The sequence below is a fragment of the Plectropomus leopardus genome, chromosome 1 (assembly GCF_026936395.1).
Source record: "Plectropomus leopardus strain MGB_pleo_1.0 chromosome 1, ASM2693639v1, whole genome shotgun sequence".
NCBI classification, from domain to species: domain Eukaryota; kingdom Metazoa; phylum Chordata; class Actinopteri; order Perciformes; family Serranidae; genus Plectropomus; species Plectropomus leopardus.
In genome coordinates this window covers 27,845,428-27,866,854 of record NC_142176.1, presented here as the reverse complement: position 1 = coordinate 27,866,854, position 21,427 = coordinate 27,845,428, and the positions used below count along the sequence as shown (strand labels likewise).

The window sequence follows — 21,427 nt, the reverse complement described above, 5'->3', positions numbered from 1 at the left end:
CATGAGAGCAATTGAACCTCACATTGGCAACATAATAACAAACTCTGTGACATTAGTGGTTGATAATTATATCAAAAAGAGCACTGTCTTTGATCTTGCAAGATTTATGTTTTTTTTATCTCGCAAGATTTATTTAATCCCGCAAGAGACATTGCCTCCTCTGAGGCTGCCGGAGTGTCTGGCAAGATAAATTCAAGCACGCCTCAGTCATTTCAGGGGTTTTCATACCAGTCGATTACAGTAGTGCTCCAGGAGTGATGTTAGTGATCCTTTTGCATCTTGTCTACATGTGCAGATAAATGCGTAAACGGGTATTTCTTTTCCATCTCAATAAAATGTAAGTGAGAGCTGAAACAAAATAATGGCTAACATTTAAATAGTTCTTAGTGAGTGAGTCTTGTTTTTCCTTAGCCCTTACATTAAAAAATTAAATATGTGTGGTGCACCTGTTCAATCATAAATTCAACAACAACAGCTGTAGCATCACTGTCAATTCACAGATCTGAACAATCTAGCTGAGTGTAACAAAATGCTTGCAACAGAACCATTGTGCCATATTGCACTAAATTGGTCTTGTATACATGTTCTGGTTCGTGCTTTGGGTTCTGGCTGAAATATACATTGCACATAAATATGTTTTAATGTTATTGCAAGGTGTTACTTCCTTGTATCTTTTATGGTCTATCCAGGTTGTTCTAGGCTGACACATGTCTCTTGTAATATTCAGTGTTAAACTTTATAGAGAGGTTTCCAATCAGCCATGCTTTCAAGTCTAACCAACTTATTAATGCTATGTCAATTGCACATCACAGGCAACACCAAGGAGGGGTTGTTGTTTACATGTTGAAACTTTTCCCTTCTCACCCAATGATTTGTGTTCAAAACCACCCGGTTGCACCAGAAAATGAAAATAACAGAAATTACAACTGCAGATGTTTGTTTGGTGTTCAGATGGTGTAATGTTTTAAACTGCCGAGAGGTTGTAAGTAGCCTGAACAATTACAATTACACCAACTATATGTGTGGTGATGTTTGTTTTTAGCAGCCATCAGGTGTGTTTCAAGCAAGTTTTATCACCCTATCAGACAGTACACAAGCACTCCAAACTTGAAACTCAAAACATAGACAAACAGGACGCAGTACTCAAATACACTTGCAAGGACATGTGTATACACATACATCATGTTTGCAACTATTTGTATGGTAGTGTGTACTCTATGCTTATTTTAAGCCAACATTAACACACACACACACATATGTGCACAAGAGCAGCAGCTGGAATCAGTTTTGGCATTACCTTATAGGACAAAGGGAAAAAAAGCTGCAACAGGGAGAGATGGAAAAGTAAAGAAGGAGCCCATTAAGGTCAAGACACAATAATAGTAGTTTATGTCTTTGCAGTGGCACTTGTTCGATTGACTGTGCAGTATTCTTTGCTGTACACTTTCACCTGACCGATACTGGACTTTCAAGGCAGTTCATTTTTTTGACAAAAAAATATAACGTAGAAGGGCAGTCAGAGAGCACAGGCTTTGGTCTAGATCAAATGCCCTAGCTCACAATGTTTACTAAGTGAAAAATAACTTATATAACCGTCTTGTGTCCCAGATCCACTCCAGAATTTAACAAATTCTTCCTTTACCCATGCTTTACACTTCCACTGAAGTTTTCTAGTAGTTTTTTCTGTCATCCTGCTGACAAACCAATTTGAAAGAACTACCCCCTTGACGGAGGTAGTAACTCTTGATACAGATCCCTTAGATTTATTTGTTTTTTAAAAGAGTGTCGACCAAGACACATGCGCCGACTCAAATGGTTTTGATGTGTGTTAATGTTTCCTTTGTTCCAGCGATTTGCCCTTCTCAGGAGGTAACATCATATTCAGTCTGCTGACACCGGAGCCAAACCTGAGGCCAGGCTATAATGACTTCTACAACACCCCTGCCCTGCAGAAGATGGCACATGCCACCCAGGTCAGGATACACCTGAGTGGACAGTCCCACACCAGAGCGGACGGGGTGAACCAGCGACACAGATACTATGCCATCAATGACATCACCATCAGTGGCCGGTGAGGACTTACAAAATATTTATCCAGAGATCTCACTATAAGTATCTCATCTGTTTCTGAAAGTTGTCGATGGGATTTGAATTGCAGTCATGAAAAATGATTTCATCTCTATATATACATAAATCTGTGTGTCATGAAGAGCTTGAATTGTGCACTATAAAGTCAACATTTCAGGTTAGTTTTTAGTCAGTATTTTTAAACTTATATTCTGGCAAAACAATTTTTTTCTGTTTGCAGGCTTACTGCAGTATGCAGCATACGTCCAATTTTGTCAGTTAGCAGTCACTCCTTTTTTATTGAAGTGGCATAATTGGCTGAAAGAAACACTTAAAAGACTTTTCAGTGTTGATTTGTTAAAATGTGTGAGCACAGTTCGACATCTAGAAAAATATTTTGACACAGACTGTTGAGTATCAGCAGAGCTTTCTGAGAGTAATTGTGAACACATCTCTTCATTAGACTGACAGAGTGACTGTTTTTTATGACAGTGGTAATTATAGGATTATGCAGGAGGCAATCATCTCTAACTCTTGCTCTCACTCCCCCTCCTTCTAAGCTGTTTTAATTAGTAGCTTGTTACAGTGAAGTAGGAGAAACAGAGATTTAGAGCTGCTGAAATCTCATCTGTGCATTCTTCATCCCCCCCCTGCCTCCCCCTCTCTTTCATTCTTCCTCTGTCTCTCTGTCTCTTCTCTCCTCATTCTTTATAAAGAATGTAAATAAGCGTGTTGGCAGGAGAGAAAGCACCCATAACCTGACTATGTGTGGCTTTGTTGATGTCTGCACAAATGAGCATTGTTTGTCCTAGGTGTTAGAACAAAGTCCCTCTTACATTACTGCATGAAATTTATGGCACAGAAAAGTCTTCTTTTTTCATAGAATGTTCTATTAAACATAGCAAGTCGTCTTTACAACCCGACCATTGTAAGTTTAGCAGTAACAATATCAGTGGTAGTTTTTTTTAAATTGTTTTTTCCCTGATAAACACATAATGTGAGCAATTCGCAACTGGGTATGTGTTTTTCATCTGTAAAAGTAAAGGATTATGAGCTAAATGTTAAGCATAAAGACATATCTTAACACTTTTCTTTACTTCCATACATTTGTATTGACTAAGTCTGAGTTGTTGTCCGTGTTGCTTTTTCACATTTTGTTTAGAAGTGGTGGCTATCAAAGCTAATGCGCTGTTTTTTCTGTACATCTAATCGGATTTTTTTTCTTACGATTATCTCTGGACAGTAAAAAGGCTTTCATTGTGAAACTCAATTTCATTTTTTAGTATTGCATCATTTAACCAGATGAAAAATATTTAAAATTATTTTAGTATATGATTTGGAAACATTCTTGGGTTGCAATTCACTTGTCATTTTTTGCAGTTTTACTTTGGTGTATGAAGTCATTGCTAGATCTCAAAGGCAATGAAGAAAATACTTGTAGGCTACCATAAATAAGAAATACTGCACAAATAGGCTTTTAATTTGAGAAGAAATGGAGAAATTCTTGACTGCTTACTGCTTCAGATTTAATTTAATCTAGTCAGCTTGTAACAGAGTGATATAAAGAGGTGAACAGATACTCAGAAGGAAGAATGAAAGGGAGAAAGCAACTGAATATCTGAATGAATAATTAAACGACTGTCCTTCAGTGTGGTGTGAGTGAGTGAGTGTGAGTGAGTGCATGTACACTTGCATACCTGTTCAAGAGTGGACCACTGTATTCTTACTCATTCACCTTTAGTGGACCGGCGAGCCAACAGGGGAAATATTGGAGGTCCACATTTGGTCATGCTTTAAATCACGCTAAAATCAAGTCAAAGACCCTCTGGTGATTTTTTTCCACACATTCCTCTATAGTGTGAACGGGTGGCAGCCTTGGACAGGCTCTGGACCTACATGTCACAGCTTTATACTATATCAGTCTCCTTATACTTATTTTTTAATTTACTTAAAAAAAGGCTCAACTGTACTTGATGTTGTAACTAGTCTCAGGGTTCACACACTATTAAAATAAATAAAAGAAATAAAAGATAAGAAAAGCAGTGGAATAAAAAGTATTCAAAAATAAGATTCAGGATAAAGTTAGAAAAAAAAGGGTCGGCAGTGAGATCATTTCTTTTGGTTTACATTATTAACTGTAGTCCACTGTTGGTAAGTGGGAATGTGTGTGTGCGTGAGAGAGACAAGGCTGTCTGCTACCTGTTATGTTGCTCTGATAATTCTCAGGATGGCATTTATAAATGTTGAATGGGAACTTCCTAATGGTTCTACTGCTGCTCCATGGACGAGGGATGGAGGAGGAGGCAACAGAAACTTTGAAGGAGGGGGAGCTTTTGTCATGTTTTCATGTTGTTTCCTGCTTACCGTTATGTTGTTACATTTTTTTTTAAATCAGAAATTTAATGTTTGAATCATCAAATTTGTACCATTCAGTTTTTTAGTTTTGAGTGTGTTTATTTTTCTCTCCTTCTCTTTGTCATCTGGCCAGATGTGAGTGTCACGGCCACGCAGACCACTGTGAAACCAGTGTGACGCCATACCGCTGTCTGTGTCTGCCCGAGAGCCACACAGAGGGAAACAATGTAAGTAATGAACATGTGATCACCAATGTTGGTAATGATAACCTAATTTGTCAGTGTGGCAGGGGACCTCACACACGATGTGTTTTTGTATATACTGTATGTTGTTGAGAAGTTATTGGAGGGTCACGCTGCCACACACAAGTTCCACCTATTTAAACACAAATGTATTACACTGGTTTGCTTTCTCAGGGGATTTATCCCTAATTACCAATAGCAGTGCTAGATCCAGATATTCAGTCAATTCAAGTTAGAGCATATCAACACACACACACACACACACACACACACACACACACACACACACACACACACACACACACACACACACAGAGAGAGAGAGAGCATGGAAGAGCTCCCCTAGGGAGAATCTCCTCACATGGTCTTCATTAAGCAGTTTCCTTCTTGACGACATAAAGAGGACTTCTCTAATAAATTCCAAACACGCACGGAGCAAATTTATTAGGACCCCTTCCTTGTTAAATATTTTCTTCTTTTTGTCTAGTTTTATTCTTGGATTTTATTTCGTGTTTGCTGTGAAATTTATTAAGTGACATTAACTGCCATGCTTTAGACACATGCTGAATAACAGCAGTGCCAGGCGGTTCTTATTTGAACCTGTCATGTTGGGTTATGGACAGCTATCAGTACAGTCAGGCTGCTAAATAAAGCAATACACTGCGTGTGTCACAATTTTGGAAGAGCAGGGTTGGACCCACATGCATAATGGATAGATGAGGCAGATTCAGTGTTCAAACAACTAGACTTACTGCAAGCAGTCCAAAAAACAGGCAGGTAACAAAGGCAAACCCAGACTCCAACTAAGATATATTGTCAGTATATAAAGAAAAAGTCCGAAGGCCTATAGGTGCAGAACATGTCTGTGACAGTGTGCTGTTGAGGTTGTAAATAACTGACAGCTGACGTCAGCCTTGTTGGCGCGGGACTTCTGTAAGGGTGATTTATGACAACAGAATATGTGGTGTCTCAGACATTTTCAATTAGATTGACAGTAGATCACTTCTCTAATATAAAACTCTAATCTTGTCTAATAGCTTCCCTTGCTTTTACATTGCCTGACTTTGTGGGACAGAGAAAAATGATTCACTTAAACCAGAAAAAAACTGGAACTGAGTCTGAATTCTAACTATGAAATTCAGGTGTGGTTTTTTTTGTTTTAAAAAATGATACAAAAGGAAAGAAAAAAATCCTTTGATTGAATTTGACATTCGTGTGACACATAAACCAGCTCTTAGTGCATAATGGTTTACAGTTGGGTTGAATTATCATGATTGCGTGAGTCATTTTTGAATCAGAATAATTTCTGGCGGTTCACTGTGTTTGCTTCTGGTCACAGTTACCTCCCAGTTAAAGTATGATCCCATAGCTAGTATTCGCACACTGGTTTACTGCAGGATGTGAGCTTACAATTTGATCTCAGTCTGAGTTTGATGTTAACCACCACCTCAGGCCCAGGCCTTTGCTTGCACCAAAGCTAATGCAACTTGCCAGGTAATAGTGGGCATCACCCCAACAACAGCCTCTCGTCGGTCAGCAGTGAAAAGTTCAGTATGACTGCTCCACCTCACTGTAGCACAGGACAGCCTGCATTATTCACTACTTATGTATCATTCATACACCCCCGTCTGTGTATTAGAGTGTGAGAGTGTGAGTGTGTGTGTGTGAGTGTGTGTGTGTGTGTGTGTGTGTGTGTGTGTGTGTGTGTGTGTGTGTGTGTTTTAGACAGAGGCGACAGAGGACATCAGTGGAGAAGTACAGCTGTCAACCAGCAGCTGTTCGTTCGCTTGTCTTGCACACTCTCAGCCTCAAATAACAAACATCCTCCTACGCAAACCATTGTATTTAATAGTTTTTGCCTTATATGAACCCCAGACTAAAATAAAAGTTATAGTAGAAGGGGCTTTAGACACACACACACACACACACACACACACACACACACACACACACACACACACACCATAAATGAACATTGTCAGGTTTATGCCATCTTTCAGACTAATGCAGAAAAAGTCTCTCTCTGCCCCTCTCTTTTTCTCTTTCTCACCCTCACTGTTTCTCTTTTTATACACCACTTTTCTCTTTCCCCTGTCTAGGTCCCTGTCCCACCTCCATCCGCTTCCTTTTGTCGATCACTCTTCTCTCTTATACTCTGTCTTTCTCTCCTGGGTCTCAGTTTAAATAATGTCTCAAATCGACTAGAACAATGACATTCCCTCAGCATGCATCTCTAATCAGCTCTCTTTCTCTCTCTGTTTGTCTTTCGCTTCATTTCACTCAGCCGTTTTTTCTACCCCCTCTCACTCTTTATTGCCTCGCTTTCTAAGTATTTAATTCATTCCTGTTTGACTCTGGTTCTCATGTTTCATCCCTCTCATTCCTCCACTTTTTCTTACTGTCTCATGTTTCTCTGTCCTACCAATCTGTTTCTTTTTTCTCACCCGTACAAACAGTGGAGTATTTTTTGTCAGAGATGCAATGGAAATAAGCAATATGGATATATTTGTGTGTGTGGTTTTATGTAAATGAATCTCTGCTAGAGCTACACTTTTGTGAGAGACAGTGTGTAAAGGAGTGTGTGTAATACGTGAATGTGTCTATACAGAGTCCTTTTTGTGTGATCATCTGTGCGTGTGCATGTGTTAGTGTGCCCATGTGCACTTTCCTCGCAAACCTGTCCATGTCATCTCTCTGAGTGAATATTCAGGACCTTTCTTCTGTCTCTGTAATATTGGAGCATAAAAGGCTGTAGGGAATATTAGCGTTTAATATTGCATGCGTTCTGTTGACTTGGATCGGCCTAGCACCATGACGGATGTTGTACTAATCTGCAGAATTTCCACAGTGACATTAAAGTGACAGAAATGCTCAGACATGTGTCAAGATGATCAACGGGGGCCTTGGAAGACACACACTTAAACTCTCTCGCTCACACACTTAAACACACACATACACACGCACTCTCCCACTTTCTCACTCTTTCTTTTGATTCTTTTTTATGTGCACTCTGTGTCAGAGTTGATCTCTCATTCTGTCACTCTGTCTCTGCACGTCTCTCCACAGCTGATGGATTCAGTCATGTCTGAAAGCTATATCATATATTGTATTGTACAACACGTCACACGCTCTATTTTCTGTTGTACAATGTTGTCGTCATTTGACGGTTCAGAATAGCATTTTGGGGGTTCCAGTGTTATCTGATTTAAGTGTTACAGAAGTAAAAATATGTCGTTATGGTGAGATGCAAAACAATCCACACTATCTCTCTTTTAAGCTGTTTTATGTGGGTATTTTTTTAATCCACACTCAAAGGCACATTACATCAAGCTGTGTGCAGTGTGCTTGACATTATTGAACAAATTGTGTGAAAATTACAGTGTGTGTGTGTGTGTGTGTGTGCATGCTCTTATGCAAGTTATCTCGAGATTTTTTGTTGAGTGTGTATATATTTTATGTAGGTACTGAAAGGTACACAGTGTTTGTGTTTCTGTGTTTCCATCTGTGTTTGTATGTGAGAGAGATATTGATGGCTAGTGACGTTAAGTAGCGTTGTCCAAGATGTCTGTCGCTAAAGTCTGCTTCAGCAGCAGATTTTCACCTATGCTGGGGTTAACCGGGTTAACTTCAGATTCACACAACACCGGCATGTACACACAAACATGCTCACTCACACACACGCCGGTGGCATGACCTTTCCTGTGAGAGCGTGAAATTGGTCATGGCATTTAGGATAAGATGAGTTGCCCCAGCAGATTAACACACACACACACACACACACACACACACACACACACACACACACACACACACACACACACACACACACACACACACACACACACACACACACAAATGCTTGACAGGCCATCTGAATGTCCACATATCCATTAGAGTGGACTCCTCACTCAGCAGGTTTTGTCCAAACATTCAGAGTGAAAATAAGATGTTATCCTTTTCTCTGCAACACTGTACACCATAAGCAAACACAAACACACATTCACATTTTTCCATGCATTGAACCAGACTTGCAAAGGAATAGTTGGTGAGATGTATAAAATGAATAGAATCAGTTTGTTATTACATAAATGAACAAGTAACCACATTATTTGCATTACATGCTGCTTTCATCAGAAACACTGATTTGTACCGGTTTTAATCACCTGGTGGGTTTGTTTTGGAGAGGAGGAGACCTCTGCAGATTTAGTCATGGTAAAAACATCTTGAACAATGAACAATAAAGGAATTGTAATTGGGCGAAGTTTCAGATGATTGAAATCTGTAATCTTCACAGCTGGATGCTAGTAAATCTCCCTAAATCTTAAGGTTGTGACACACCAAACCGACATCAAAGAACTAGCGGCGACAAAAGCACCCTGCTGTGTTGCCCCCTCACATTGCCATGTCTCTGCCAAAAAGTTGCACATGAACGCACCAAATCAACAGCAAACCATTATGTACGTTCTGTGCCTTCCAGAGAAGATTCCCCTCCATACCAGCAGATGTTGGTTGTCTGTAGTAGTCATTTAAAACGGTAAAAGTGGAAGACTGCTATGATGCTAGTTAGCCAGTTAGCACATTAACAACGCAATCCAATGCTGAAAGAACAAAGCATATTTACTGTGTGCCAATTAACAACAAACCATCAGGAAACGTTCCTGTTATGAGCTCAGTGGCAGAAGAAAAACCTTCTTATTCCATATTACATGTTTGTTTTGATCTCACTCCTTAAGTTTAGCTGTTTGTTTACATTTTTTACTTTAGTTTGTCGTCTTGTGTGCTGAGCTGAACAGCCAATTGGAGTGATTTCATTCACCGACAGATTCCATGCCCATCGTCAGAGATTCAACATGTTGAATCAGTGGAAAAAAAGATGACGGTGCAGGACACACCACGGCGAAGATTGCCGTGGACACTGACTGTGGGCTTGGTGTGTCACAGCCTTTACACACTGCTCCTTTAATTCAGACTTAAGTCTAGTTTAAAATCTCGTTTAGAAATGGACCAGAACATGTTCAGGAAAAAAACCCAAAACGTGTCTGTAGTTCTCACTTGTTTTAATGTGTTACATTGAAATGTGTTATGGGATGACTGTATATTTGTTGCGTGGCAAGAGTCAGACTGTGGGTTAAGTACTGTCAGAGGTACCCTGTCATCAGCAGAAGGAACTGAATAACTCAATTTTCTCATGTTCTTCTTAGCTACAGTGTAATGTTACAGAGGACTGGCCATTTGCAAAAAGAGATAAAAGCAAAAGAGTGAACACCATGTTCACTCAGTCTATGGTATGTGCTGTCCCTTTTTGGTACTGTGTGCAGATGATGGGAGTGCCATCAAAACCTTTTGTATGAAGAAGAGAATGAACGTGTGCAGTTTTCTTTTAACTCCCAAACACCAGTCCCTCGACTAATTAGCAGGCTGGGAGAGAGGGAAGGTAACGCAATGTTGAATGAAAAGAAAAGAGAAGGAGGAAAAAATCTGCTCCCTTTCATTTGGTATGGTAATATTTCCTGCTCACATACTCACCGTGGCTATGAGAACAAGCAGTTGGGGGACGGTAGAGACAGGGGGAAGCAATTGAGGAAGGGGAGAGGTGGGAAGCCCGGAGAGATGTACAGAGTGATTTGTTTTTCAGAAAGAGAAGCGATAGAAGAGGAAGGAAGGGTGGGAAGAACGAGGAGGCACAGAGGTGGAGGAGACGAAAGAGGAATGAAAAGGGAGGGAGATATGGGAGAGGAGAACTCACTACATCTCGCTCTTCAACTCACCCGCTGGGGATGAGTTGAAGAGTGAGATGTAGTGAGAGCTTTCTGTTCGAAGTGCAGAAAGAAAAGTACCTTTGATATGTGAAACGTTTTGGGGCACAGAGCCACAGATAGGCACACAGGCAACCACAAAGACAGATGGGCAGAAGGAGGAAAAGCGGCACGGACAAACAGGGAGGCGGGAAGTTACTGACATTAGACAGATTTGAAGCCAAACAGCATGACAGACAGACGTGCAGGAGGCAGACGAAACAAACAGTAACATGCAAACATCCCAACACTCCTGTGGAATGACATGTCCCAAGACACACACTCCTGTGTGTGTGTGTGTGTGTGTGTGTGTGTGTGTGTGTGTGTGTGTGTGTGTGTGTGTGTGTGTGTGTGTGTGTGTGTGTGTGTGTGTGTGCGCGCGCGCGCATAGGTGTTTACATGCGTGTTTCTTTTTGTCTCATGTGTTTTTGTGTCTTGGTATGTGTGTGTGTATACGTCACGTCTCCAGAGAATCTCCTGCTGCTTCATTAGATCTTGTTAATAATCACCCAACAGGGAACAGTGCTCTGGATTCACACACACACCAACACACACACGCACAAATTACAGATATGCAAAACCTTTACATCTTGTTCATTTTGTGGTGGGGATGTGTATTTGTTTAAATATTCTTTGGAAATGAGCAGCCCGTCTGTTCTCTCCTACTGTTTGTAAGATTTTCTTTGTTAATTTAATCATGTTTGGCCATCAACTCAACAAAATTTTGAGATGGTGTCAAATTAGAAGAAAGAAACACTCAAGAAATGGAAAAATTAGGCATAAATTCCATGGTAAATGTCTGGAACTTTATTACATTTGATGTGGTGTAAACATGAATTATGTTGAATACGTGAAATTAGTAAAATGTAGTGATGAATTGAACCAAATGGTGTGAAGACACTTCGACATGACTGATTTTCTGTCCATCTGTCATTAATCTGGAAATGAGTTATCATTTCAGCATTTTAGGGTCCGTCTTGATGTCAGTGGGCTTTTTTAAGGGGGTTTTTGGTTAGATGCCTGAAATCAGATATTTGGTAAATACAAGTTTATTCAGATTTTCATGTTTTTCTCCACAACATAAAATTTGTCAATAAATACCCCACTCATGAATTTTGAAGCCTTCACATGTCTTAAAAAAGGCAGCCTAAAGGCTAACAAGTGGCTAAATGAGACTAAGGAACGTCATCACACCGAATCGTGACACAGCATCGTTGTGGCGGCAACACAGAAGTCATGCAGCCCTGGTGCAGTCTGTTTATAGCGTAAGGATAGTTGTTTACATCTGACGAAAAAAGTAATGTTTGTTTGTGAAGATTAACTTGCTGAACAAAATGTTTAAATATCATAACCTTTGTTCGCCACAGAGCTTATTTTCTACAATTACCCAAAATCCAAAAGAAAAATCCTAGTGGCTTTTTGTTTAGGGAGCCAGAGCGACGCTAACTTCTGTGTTGGCCTCCAGAAAAATGTCATCCTCGCACAGATGTATAAACCTGTTAAACTCAAATTGTGGGGTTTTTGAAAACTAGTGTGACTATGGAGCAATGTTTAATGAGTGGGATGCACTTTATTTGTATCATCCAAACAGAAAAGAACACACACTTGTAACTGACAAAACACGGCAGTGAAGAAAATGGCTGCAAGCTTGCAAATGCTTTATGATTTGAAATACACTCAAAATGTTTTTTTGACTCAAAGGACACACAAAGTGCATTTTGGTGAGAAACACTGAATATAGATAAAACTCCGCAGGGTACCTTTAAGAACCAAAAAAAATTGACTAATGTTGCCAGTCCGATTTTGTGTGTCTGTAAATATTTCATCCTGAACCTTGTGCCGTGTTGTAGTTCGACATGGGGACTTTTGTTGTTTTCACATACTAACATTAATTTTATTTTTGATTTTCTTTTTCTTTGTCTTCTTTTTCCGCCCCAGATCTCTTGCTCACACACTTGTGGATTGTTTTCTCTGTCTGTTTCTTGTCTTTCTGTCCCTCCTGTTAATCTTTAAAACACAAAGGGATTTCTTTCCCTCATTTCTGTTCACATCAGTTTCCCCACCTCCTCCCCCTTTTCTCTTGTATACAAAATAGGAGCCTTTTCCCCCTTTTTCCTTCTACACTCTCCCCTCCCCGCTCTTCCCTTGCCCCCCCCTCCTCTGTGTGTCATACATAATGGGCCCAGTGCAGGTCTGCATGTGTCACACATGGGAGGAACTCCTGTGTTTTTTAATACATTTTTAATCCCGCCATTTGATGCCCCCCTTGTCCACCATAATTTGTACTGACTGCTGAACAAAATCAAAGGGCTTGTACTTGCTGCTTCTCGCCTCTGCTGCTCTCTGCTACAGAAAAATGCATTTTTTATGTCACTTTTTTTCTTCCTCCTCCCCTACACACACCTTGGTATGTTTATTTTGACATGAAAGTGGGCCTGTGTGAGAGCCCTGGCTGTTGCAAGTCACTCCTCATTAGTGGTCTGATTTCCCTATGCTGTGTGCGAGTGTGTGTTCGCATGTGTATGTGTGTTCTGGCTTTTTATTATATAGTAGACAATGCCTCTGTGTTTTCTATTCAGTAATGTGTATTATTCGTCTCTCTCTCTTTAGATTAAGATTCACACGCGCCACTGATTTTACTGTCTTTATATTTTCCACTCTCTTTCTTTCTATGTCTCTCTTTATCAGTGTGTCTGTCTCATTCGCTGTCTTTGTTCCATAAAAGCAAGCCTTTAAAATGTCATGGGACCCGTTTTCAATGCGCACAAAATGATTTCAGCATATGTCGAATTTATGACATTTTTATATGCCTTTGCTTAAAGGGATACTTTGCTGATTTTCAACCACCTTTGTATTCTAACAAGTATGATATATGTAGTATGTATAAACGGACTGTTGTAAAAATTCCCTCCGTTTTATTCTCCCCCAGATCTCCCTGCTCATTTCTCAGCTCAAATATGTCATCCAGAGGATTTTCAAACTAGTTTGTACTTGCGTATTTTTGCATGGCAACCACCGCTGACCCAAAAGGTTATAGAAGCGGATAGAGAGAGAGAGAGACCCCCCTCCCCCAAACTCAGACCAAACTGTAAAACTAGCCAATGCAGATCATATAACAACAAAGATTCTTACTTTATTTCTCGCCTAAATGTCTTCAGAAACATATCTTAGTTTACTGTTTGGCTGTAATATGCGAATTTTTGAACAGGAAGTGAGCATCATACTGTTTCCTATATCATAAAGTGGAGGCTGAAAATACTGAGATAAAATGGTAAAACAAAGCAGCGCTGGTCAAATGTGAAACAAGATTCTGTCATTGCGTGTCCTGTTTCAAGCCTATAATGTTTTTCGAAACATATTTTAGCTTATTGTTTAACTGTAATGTGAGATCGTATGTTACCAGCCGACTGACGTATTGTGTTCCATGTTGAAACGCAGGAGATTCCATTACATCACCCACAAGCGTGTCCTGTATGACACAGTACATTTAGCTCTTGAGCAAAAGCAAATGTCATAGCCCTTTTCCTGTTTTCTCTGGTCAGGTAGCACCAGCCTCAAAAGTATTTGTCTTCCCACTGCATAGACAGCCCAGTTATGGGAAGACATCATCTGTCCAGCAGTAAAATGCTTCTTTAATAGAAGTATATGTTCCTAATCCCTTGACAATTTTTTTTGTTTTGTTTTTATCACCAGTGCTGTCATTCATTGCAACGTAAATGCTGTGTATCTAAACTTGCTGTGAGCTGTTTAGTTTTTGAGTTTATATAATAACAGTTATGGTAGCATATCCAAACAGCATGTAAAGATAATTTCTGTCTGTATTTGTGTATGTGACTGTGTTAAACAGTGCCAGCGTTGTGCGCCCCTCTTCAATGACAAGCCATTCAGGTCAGGTGACCAGCTCCAGCCAATGAACTGCCGGTCTTGTCAGTGTCATGGCCACGCCCTCTCCTGTCATTATGATGCCAGAGTCGACAACCAGCCAGATGAGCACTATCGAGGAGGGGGAGGTGTCTGTGACAACTGCATGCACAATACCATGGGTAAAACGTTTTATGTAATTAAGTGATTTCAGAAAAAAAGAAATATTTTTCTCAATACCTTAAAGTTCACTTAACTTCCCTGTAGTAATCAGCTCTGACAGTTTCAGCTCCTGCTGTTCATTTCTTCCAGGACAAATTGGCAGTGTATTAAAGAGGTTTTTTGCCAAGTTCTGTTTAAGCCTCGGGAACCTACTTTTGTAGAATATTGTGAGAGCGCAGGCCATGTTGACTTTGGTTTTTAACATGTATGTACACAAATAAGAATGAACTAGCCCATGGAGAGCTTTATTTATATTATATTTGTTAAATTATTTTATTCAAATTTTATATGAATGAAATAAATATAGAATCTTTTATGTCTCTTAATCAACCCTAATGTTAAAGTACTTTGAAACAATTACAATTTTAATATTTGCAGGTGTATATAGAGTGTGTTATTTATATTGAAACAGATACAGTTTAACACAGGTCTCTAACAACATATTTTCAACAAATTCAGGTACTGTACATGGGCTCCTTAAGGGTTAGGGATTTTTATCTATTATGTAACTGGTTGGAAGTGATGACAGTGGTCATTTGGAGAGTGGTTATGAAGCATTTCATGCTGCTTATACATTAGTCTATTGTGCCTTAGTCACATGTGTGTCAGTCAGATTTTCATGATGCTGTGAAACCACTTTCCCAATGAGACAAATAAGATTAAAATCTGCAGTCTGACATGAACATTTCTCTTGATCATCTGTGATTTCTACCTGTTCCTTTGACTTTGTTGCTGTCTGTTTCACCCTGTTTCTGTCTCTCAGGTAAGAACTGCGAGCTGTGTGTAAGTGGGTTTTTCAGGTTGGAGGAATCTGATCCCACTTCAGTTGATTTGTGTCAGCCCTGCAACTGTAACACTGCTGGAACAGTGAACAGCAGTACGGAGTGTGCGCAGGTATACGACAATACAAACAGCTAGTTGTTGATGATAGTAAAACCCTTGCTATTTCATTTTTTGATGATTTCAGGGTTTTTGAGTCAGTTGAAAACTTGTCTTCTTCTCTTCTTTGTCCCTCTCTTCATCTCTGTTTCTTACCTCTAGGTAGGAGGTCAGTGTCAGTGCAAGGCTGCAGTAACAGGTCGCCGTTGTCACGAGTGTTTGCCTGGTTGGTATGGTCTAAAAGCCTCAAATCCAAATGGCTGCACCCGTTGTAACTGCAGTGACATTGGCATCATCAGTACCTCAACAGAAGGAGTTCCCAGTTGCAACCACGACACCGGACTATGCCAGTGTAAACCCCATGTCACAGGTAAATAAACAAACATTGAAATAACTAAAAAAAAGTTTTTAAAATTGGAATTTCTGCGATTCTTGTTTTTATATTTTATTTTGATGACACATTTGATGGTAGGTTGCCAGTGAATTTGCAGTGCATTTCTTAGAAACAATCATTTGTGTCAGAGCTGCTTCTTTTCAACTGATGGTGTGAAAGTTTTTGAGGACAATAAGACACATGTGGAAGATCATGTCATTAGTGGAGCAGGCAGCTGCAATCCTGTACAAACAATGTGCACAATTAAATAACGATTTTGTAAAGTTGGGGCTTCTGGATTAACAGAGCCAGTCTATCATATCCCACCTCTCTGCCAATCAGGTGAATGCACGGTGCATGCATGGTCGGTGTGCCTGCCGGTGGTTGGTGGAACAGAGAGGGGTCGAACCCACTAAATAATCATTTTTGGGGATTTGGTTAAGTTAACAAAAACATAAGAGTGATTGAAGGGCAATATAGGCAGTCTCTCAGACTTTGGTATGTTACCACAGCAGCACACCTCTCAACTCAAAAATGTCTGCTCCCTAGACTAGTTTCTCTTACAGAATGTCCCAAAGTACTTTGTTGATAACTTCTGCTTTTTCATTAGAACAGTTTCTCTTTTTAATTGTCCAGTAATGGCATCTTAATTAATACATAGGCACAGCTGCTCATTGCGGTGCACACATAAGCAAAATTGGATATACTGGGTGTACATACACGCACACGCACACACACACACACACACACACACACACACACACACACACACACACACACACACACACACACACACACACACACTCACACACACACACACACACACACACACACACACACACACATCCATATCCCAAAGTGTTTTGCCAGCCAAAATAAACAGGCTTTTCTGCTGGGGGTGCTTCCAGCCGTTGTGCTTCTCTTTGTGATAAATGGTTTCACTCTCTCCCCTGTGTGTCTTTGAAGAGCAGGCTCGTATGAAATGCAAAACCGGCCAACGCTCCTCAACTCAACGCATCATGGTTATTGCTAAGCCTCGCTATCAAGGGCCCACGGTTGTGAGTGCGAGAATGTGTATGTGAAGTTATAAATGTGTGTAAGAGTGTCTATTTATGTTTATGTATATGCAAGAGGGAGAGTGTCTGGTTGTGACCGTGTGTTCATGTACTTTTGTCTTTGCTTAAATGTATGTATTGTATGATTGGAGTAGTGGGTTTCCTGCGTGTGTGTATAAATACTGTGTGCGTGTGTGTGCGTGTGTGTGTATGCTATCAAGGACTAAGCTGGTATTTAATTCTCTAATTCAATGCCAAGTTGATTAAAACAAACGGCTGCAGCCCCTTGTATTTTTCACACTCCTTCTTACAAGACCCACTTTCGTTTTTTTTTTCCTGTCCTTGTTTGTTTGGTTGCTCCCACAGGTATTTTTCAGAAATGAGATTTGATTATGGCAATTTATTACCGCCAAGCTGATACTTTGAGTAGAGCAATGGCAGGCATGCTTCAGAGGGACAGAATTGAAATGTGTGCACGCAGACACAGATACACACATGCAGACGCACACACACACATTTATAACAAGGTGCCAGAGTGCAGTGTGTACATAATAGTGTTTGAAATGGTGATGCATGAGCCTGTTAACCAGCTGGCTACTGATAAAAGGGCTGGGCCATGTCCCGAAAAAACACACTCATATGCACGCGTGCACACATGCACACCCTGACACAAATTTAGCTCCTTTCTGTCCTGATCTAACATCTTCTCACAAATTCTGTTCTCTAATGTTCTCACCTTTCTTTCCTTTTTATTGTCTCTGGCTTTTTTCTTTTGTCTTCTCCTTTTATTTCTCTAATCTTCTAAATTGTTTCTGTTACTGCGTTTGAATGTCACAAGACAGGCTGGAAAAAAAGACTGCAAATGCCAGCTTGTTCAGCTGAATGTCTGAAATATAAATAGAAACATAATTACTTCTTTGATGAGTTTGGGATTCTATATAAACTTTACTTTTGGGAGAAAATCAGAGTACAATATATCATAGCATTGGTAGGGTTGCAAGCATCATCCTGTTAGCATGCATATTTACCACCAGACGTGCACGTACACCTCAACACGCGCACATGCAGACATATCTTAACAAGACTATTATGAAATATGATCTATGGAGAGAAACACATTCATATCTATAAGGTCATTAAAGTGGGCAGACCAGGGGAAATGCCAAGTGGTCGCCGCACACTGAGTAGGACACACACTTACACAGACACGCACACAATTGGTCACATGCACTAACACAGATGCACAGATATGCTCTTATGGATGTATGTGCACACAGACACATTTTAACCCACCCACATACGAACACACGCTCCCTCATAAACGGCTGTGGTGACTGCGTTGCCCCCAGGCATCCATTTAGGGACAGATTGCCTGTCATGGAATACGTATGGCATATTCAAATAAGCCCTGCTCGCTCAAGCTGCACATCATAGTTTAACTAGCCTTATAGCCTGGCACTGCTGCTGTAGCCATAAAACCTCCAACAGTATGATCAGTTTTAGTGTTTCTTATTGTACAACAATTATAAACAGAGTAAAAATAATTTAAGAATTATTTTGCTTCATTTTCCTAATAAATAAAATGTTGACAGGCCTAAATTTAAAATAAATAATTGAATGCATAAGTAGCAGTAACTGAAGTGAAACTGGTAATCGGTTCATTTAACATGCTCTTCTGCATAACTCCTTCTAGCACTGAAAATATTGAGAGATGTTAAATATTTAAAGTATGAAAGGCCTTAAATATTTACTGCTAACTTGTTAATAGTAAGCTGCATTTTTGCACTTTGAAATGACTTTGATTTTACGTATTTTATAAAACTACTTTATATATTATTGTAAGTGTGCTTTATTGCATTTTGTTATAACTGTACTTTTATTTATTTATCTATTTATTTAATTTTTATTTTTAATCTCATTATTACCTGCCACTTTTGCAATATTGTCATTGTTATATTTATGCCTTTAAAGCACATTGAATTGTACTGCCAACCTGGCAACAAGCAGAGATAAATTGTTCTTTAAGTACTGCAAAGCCAACAGAACTCACCTTGTCTTGTTTTTAAAGCAAAGGTGATTCAGTGTTATTTTTATGTTCCTCTATCCATCTCTCCATCTCCTCCTTTTCTTTCCTTTCATCCTTTTCTTGTAGTTCCTTAATTTATTTATTTTCTCGCTCAGCGAAATTAAGTGTTTGGCCTTAGGTGAGTGATCCATCATATGTAGAGGGCCTGGCCCTAATGATGGCAGTTTTATACACCCACCATTTCTCTCGCCCCCTCTTTCACACACACACACACACACACACACACACACACACACACACACACACACACACACACACACACACACATACACACACACACACCTGCAAACAGATAAAGGCTAAACGCTAGTTGGTGAACAAGCAAGCATCAGTTCCCTCTTTTTATTTGCTTTTCCTTTTTGGTTCTCTCAGTAGGTGCCACTTCATCTTCTCCTCGATATTTCTGTAACAGTCTTTTCTTCCTCTCCCTCTTTCTCTGTCTTGCTTTCTCTCTAGGTCTTTCTTGTGACCGCTGTGAGTTTGGTTATTGGAACCTGTCCCACCCAGACGGCTGCATCCCATGTGACTGTGACCCCCTGGGTTCCCTCAGCCTGTTTTGTGAGCCTGAGGGGGGGCAGTGTGAGTGTAAGCCCGGGGTGGGGGGGCAGCGCTGTGACTCTTGCGGCAGGGGTTCGTATGGTTTACGACTGGAGGGATCCTGTGCCCCCTGTGACTGCTCACAAGAGGGCACAGTACCTGGAACCGAATGTGACCCTCACACAGGACAGTGTGTGTGTAAGGCAAGTTCACAAGTATACATTTTTTATGAGATTTGTATTATTACTTGCTATGATACCAACCATAAGTGAGTTTGCCATAATGATTGTGTTTAACAATCAGCAAACCATCTCATTTTGGAAATTGCAAACAACTTCTCCCCTTTAGTTTGCAGTGCTACTGGTTTGCACTGGCCAGTGACTAGCAGTTACATTTTGACAAAATTCATGATGAGAATAAGAGTGTGCATGGCTGAAGGTCTTTATTTAACCTTTATATAACAGGAACTAAAAGACCTGTTGAGATGAAAACTAAACACATAACAATCAATAATGAAAACAGAAAACAACTTAAAGAAATATATGATACCAAAAACATTATTCTATCATTCAAAACATTCACAGGCAAATGAGCCTGCTTTCAAGTCACTTAGAAACACTTTGAATGTGTCCAGTGACACCAGCTCCTGAAGATTTAGGTAAGTTTGCAACTGATACCAAACTGAGGCAGCAGCATACATAAAGCCATTTTTTTCCAGTTCTGTACAAAGGAACGGTTAGCAAGAATAAATCAGGAGGCAAAGACAATAACTTACCATTCATTCTTGTAGGATGTTGATTGATAGGTAAAAGGAAAGAAGACCAAGAATAGCCTTATAAATAAAGAAGTACTAATAGTTAAGTCCACAGGTGGACAAGGCAGACCATCCAACCAGAGTATACAGAGAGCAATAATGACTTACAGCTTTGAGATCTGTAATAAATCTACAAAAAAGTGGTACATACACAGTAGGTGAAGTGGTCAGATAAAGCTTTTAGAGTTTACATAAATACCTCCAGAAAACAATCGTAAACTAAAAAAAATCACAGAATATGGCTTATCCAGGTCTAAAAATAATATATTCACTTCCCAAAAGGCACCAGAAGACCCTCTGTGGACATCTCCTGTTGTGGAAATTTTTGTCACCCATCTCTTTTTAATTCAGTCTTTCTCACCTGAATTTTCTACCATAATGTTGATCCACACAGCTGCCTGACTTTTTAAATATATGACTAACTCCAAGTTGCCATGTGATGAGATAAAAAACATGACTGCAACTTTTTGAAGAGACCAACTGGTTCAACACCTTATTCGCAATTCAGGCTACCTCTGTGATTTCTTTTATGTGGCTTTTTATGTGTTTTTTTTATATTTGTATGACACTCCAGCTATTTTTTACACTTTGCTCTTACTGTCCTTTCTTTTTTTTAGGAACATGTGGAAGGCCGTCGCTGTGACTCCTGTCGTCATGGTTATCACACCCTGGAGCAGCGGAACTCCCTTGGCTGTCTACCGTGTGCGTGTGACATCCATGGCACTGTGCCAGAGGGTGTATGTGATATGTGGACCGGACAATGCCCCTGCCGAGAGGGGGTGGAGGGAGCACGGTGTACCAACTGTGCCCACAATTACTACAACAGAAGTGTACAACTCCGTAAGTTAACACAGAGCTGAAGCCAAAGTTACATCCAAGTTTAGCTCCAGTCTTTTAGTTTAGGCCTTTGTAAACACGATGAAAAAGTTGATCAGAAACTTTAACAAATGACACACTTTAAATAGTTTGACAAGCAGAGTCAAATGAGATTACAGCATAGTTACTGCAACTGAAAAAAAAGGATGTTATTCAACTTATGTATTGACTGTATGTATGGAATTTCAGACAGCGTCCTGAAATTCATTTTGCTGTCTGGGGATGCAAAATGAATTGAAAAGTAAACTGACAATAGGGTTCTTTC

General features: G+C 39.9%; 1 protein-coding gene across 3 annotated transcripts in view; it reads left to right on the top strand.

Annotated features, from left to right (window-relative positions):
- ush2a (Usher syndrome 2A (autosomal recessive, mild)) overlaps positions 1-21,427 on the top strand; it is a 242,465-nt gene that overhangs the window by 34,838 nt on the left and 186,200 nt on the right. For all 3 annotated transcript variants that reach the window (XR_015776845.1, XM_042488321.2, XM_088079180.1), the window contains exons 11-17: positions 1,850-2,071; positions 4,556-4,649; positions 14,307-14,502; positions 15,306-15,436; positions 15,584-15,791; positions 19,392-19,675; positions 20,904-21,126. Coding sequence is in view for 2 of the 3 variants with exons in the window: in XM_042488321.2 (XP_042344255.2) it covers positions 1,850-2,071; positions 4,556-4,649; positions 14,307-14,502; positions 15,306-15,436; positions 15,584-15,791; positions 19,392-19,675; positions 20,904-21,126 (1,358 nt within the window). In the remaining variant the exon portion in view is untranslated. The remainder of the gene's footprint in view (positions 1-1,849; positions 2,072-4,555; positions 4,650-14,306; positions 14,503-15,305; positions 15,437-15,583; positions 15,792-19,391; positions 19,676-20,903; positions 21,127-21,427) is intronic.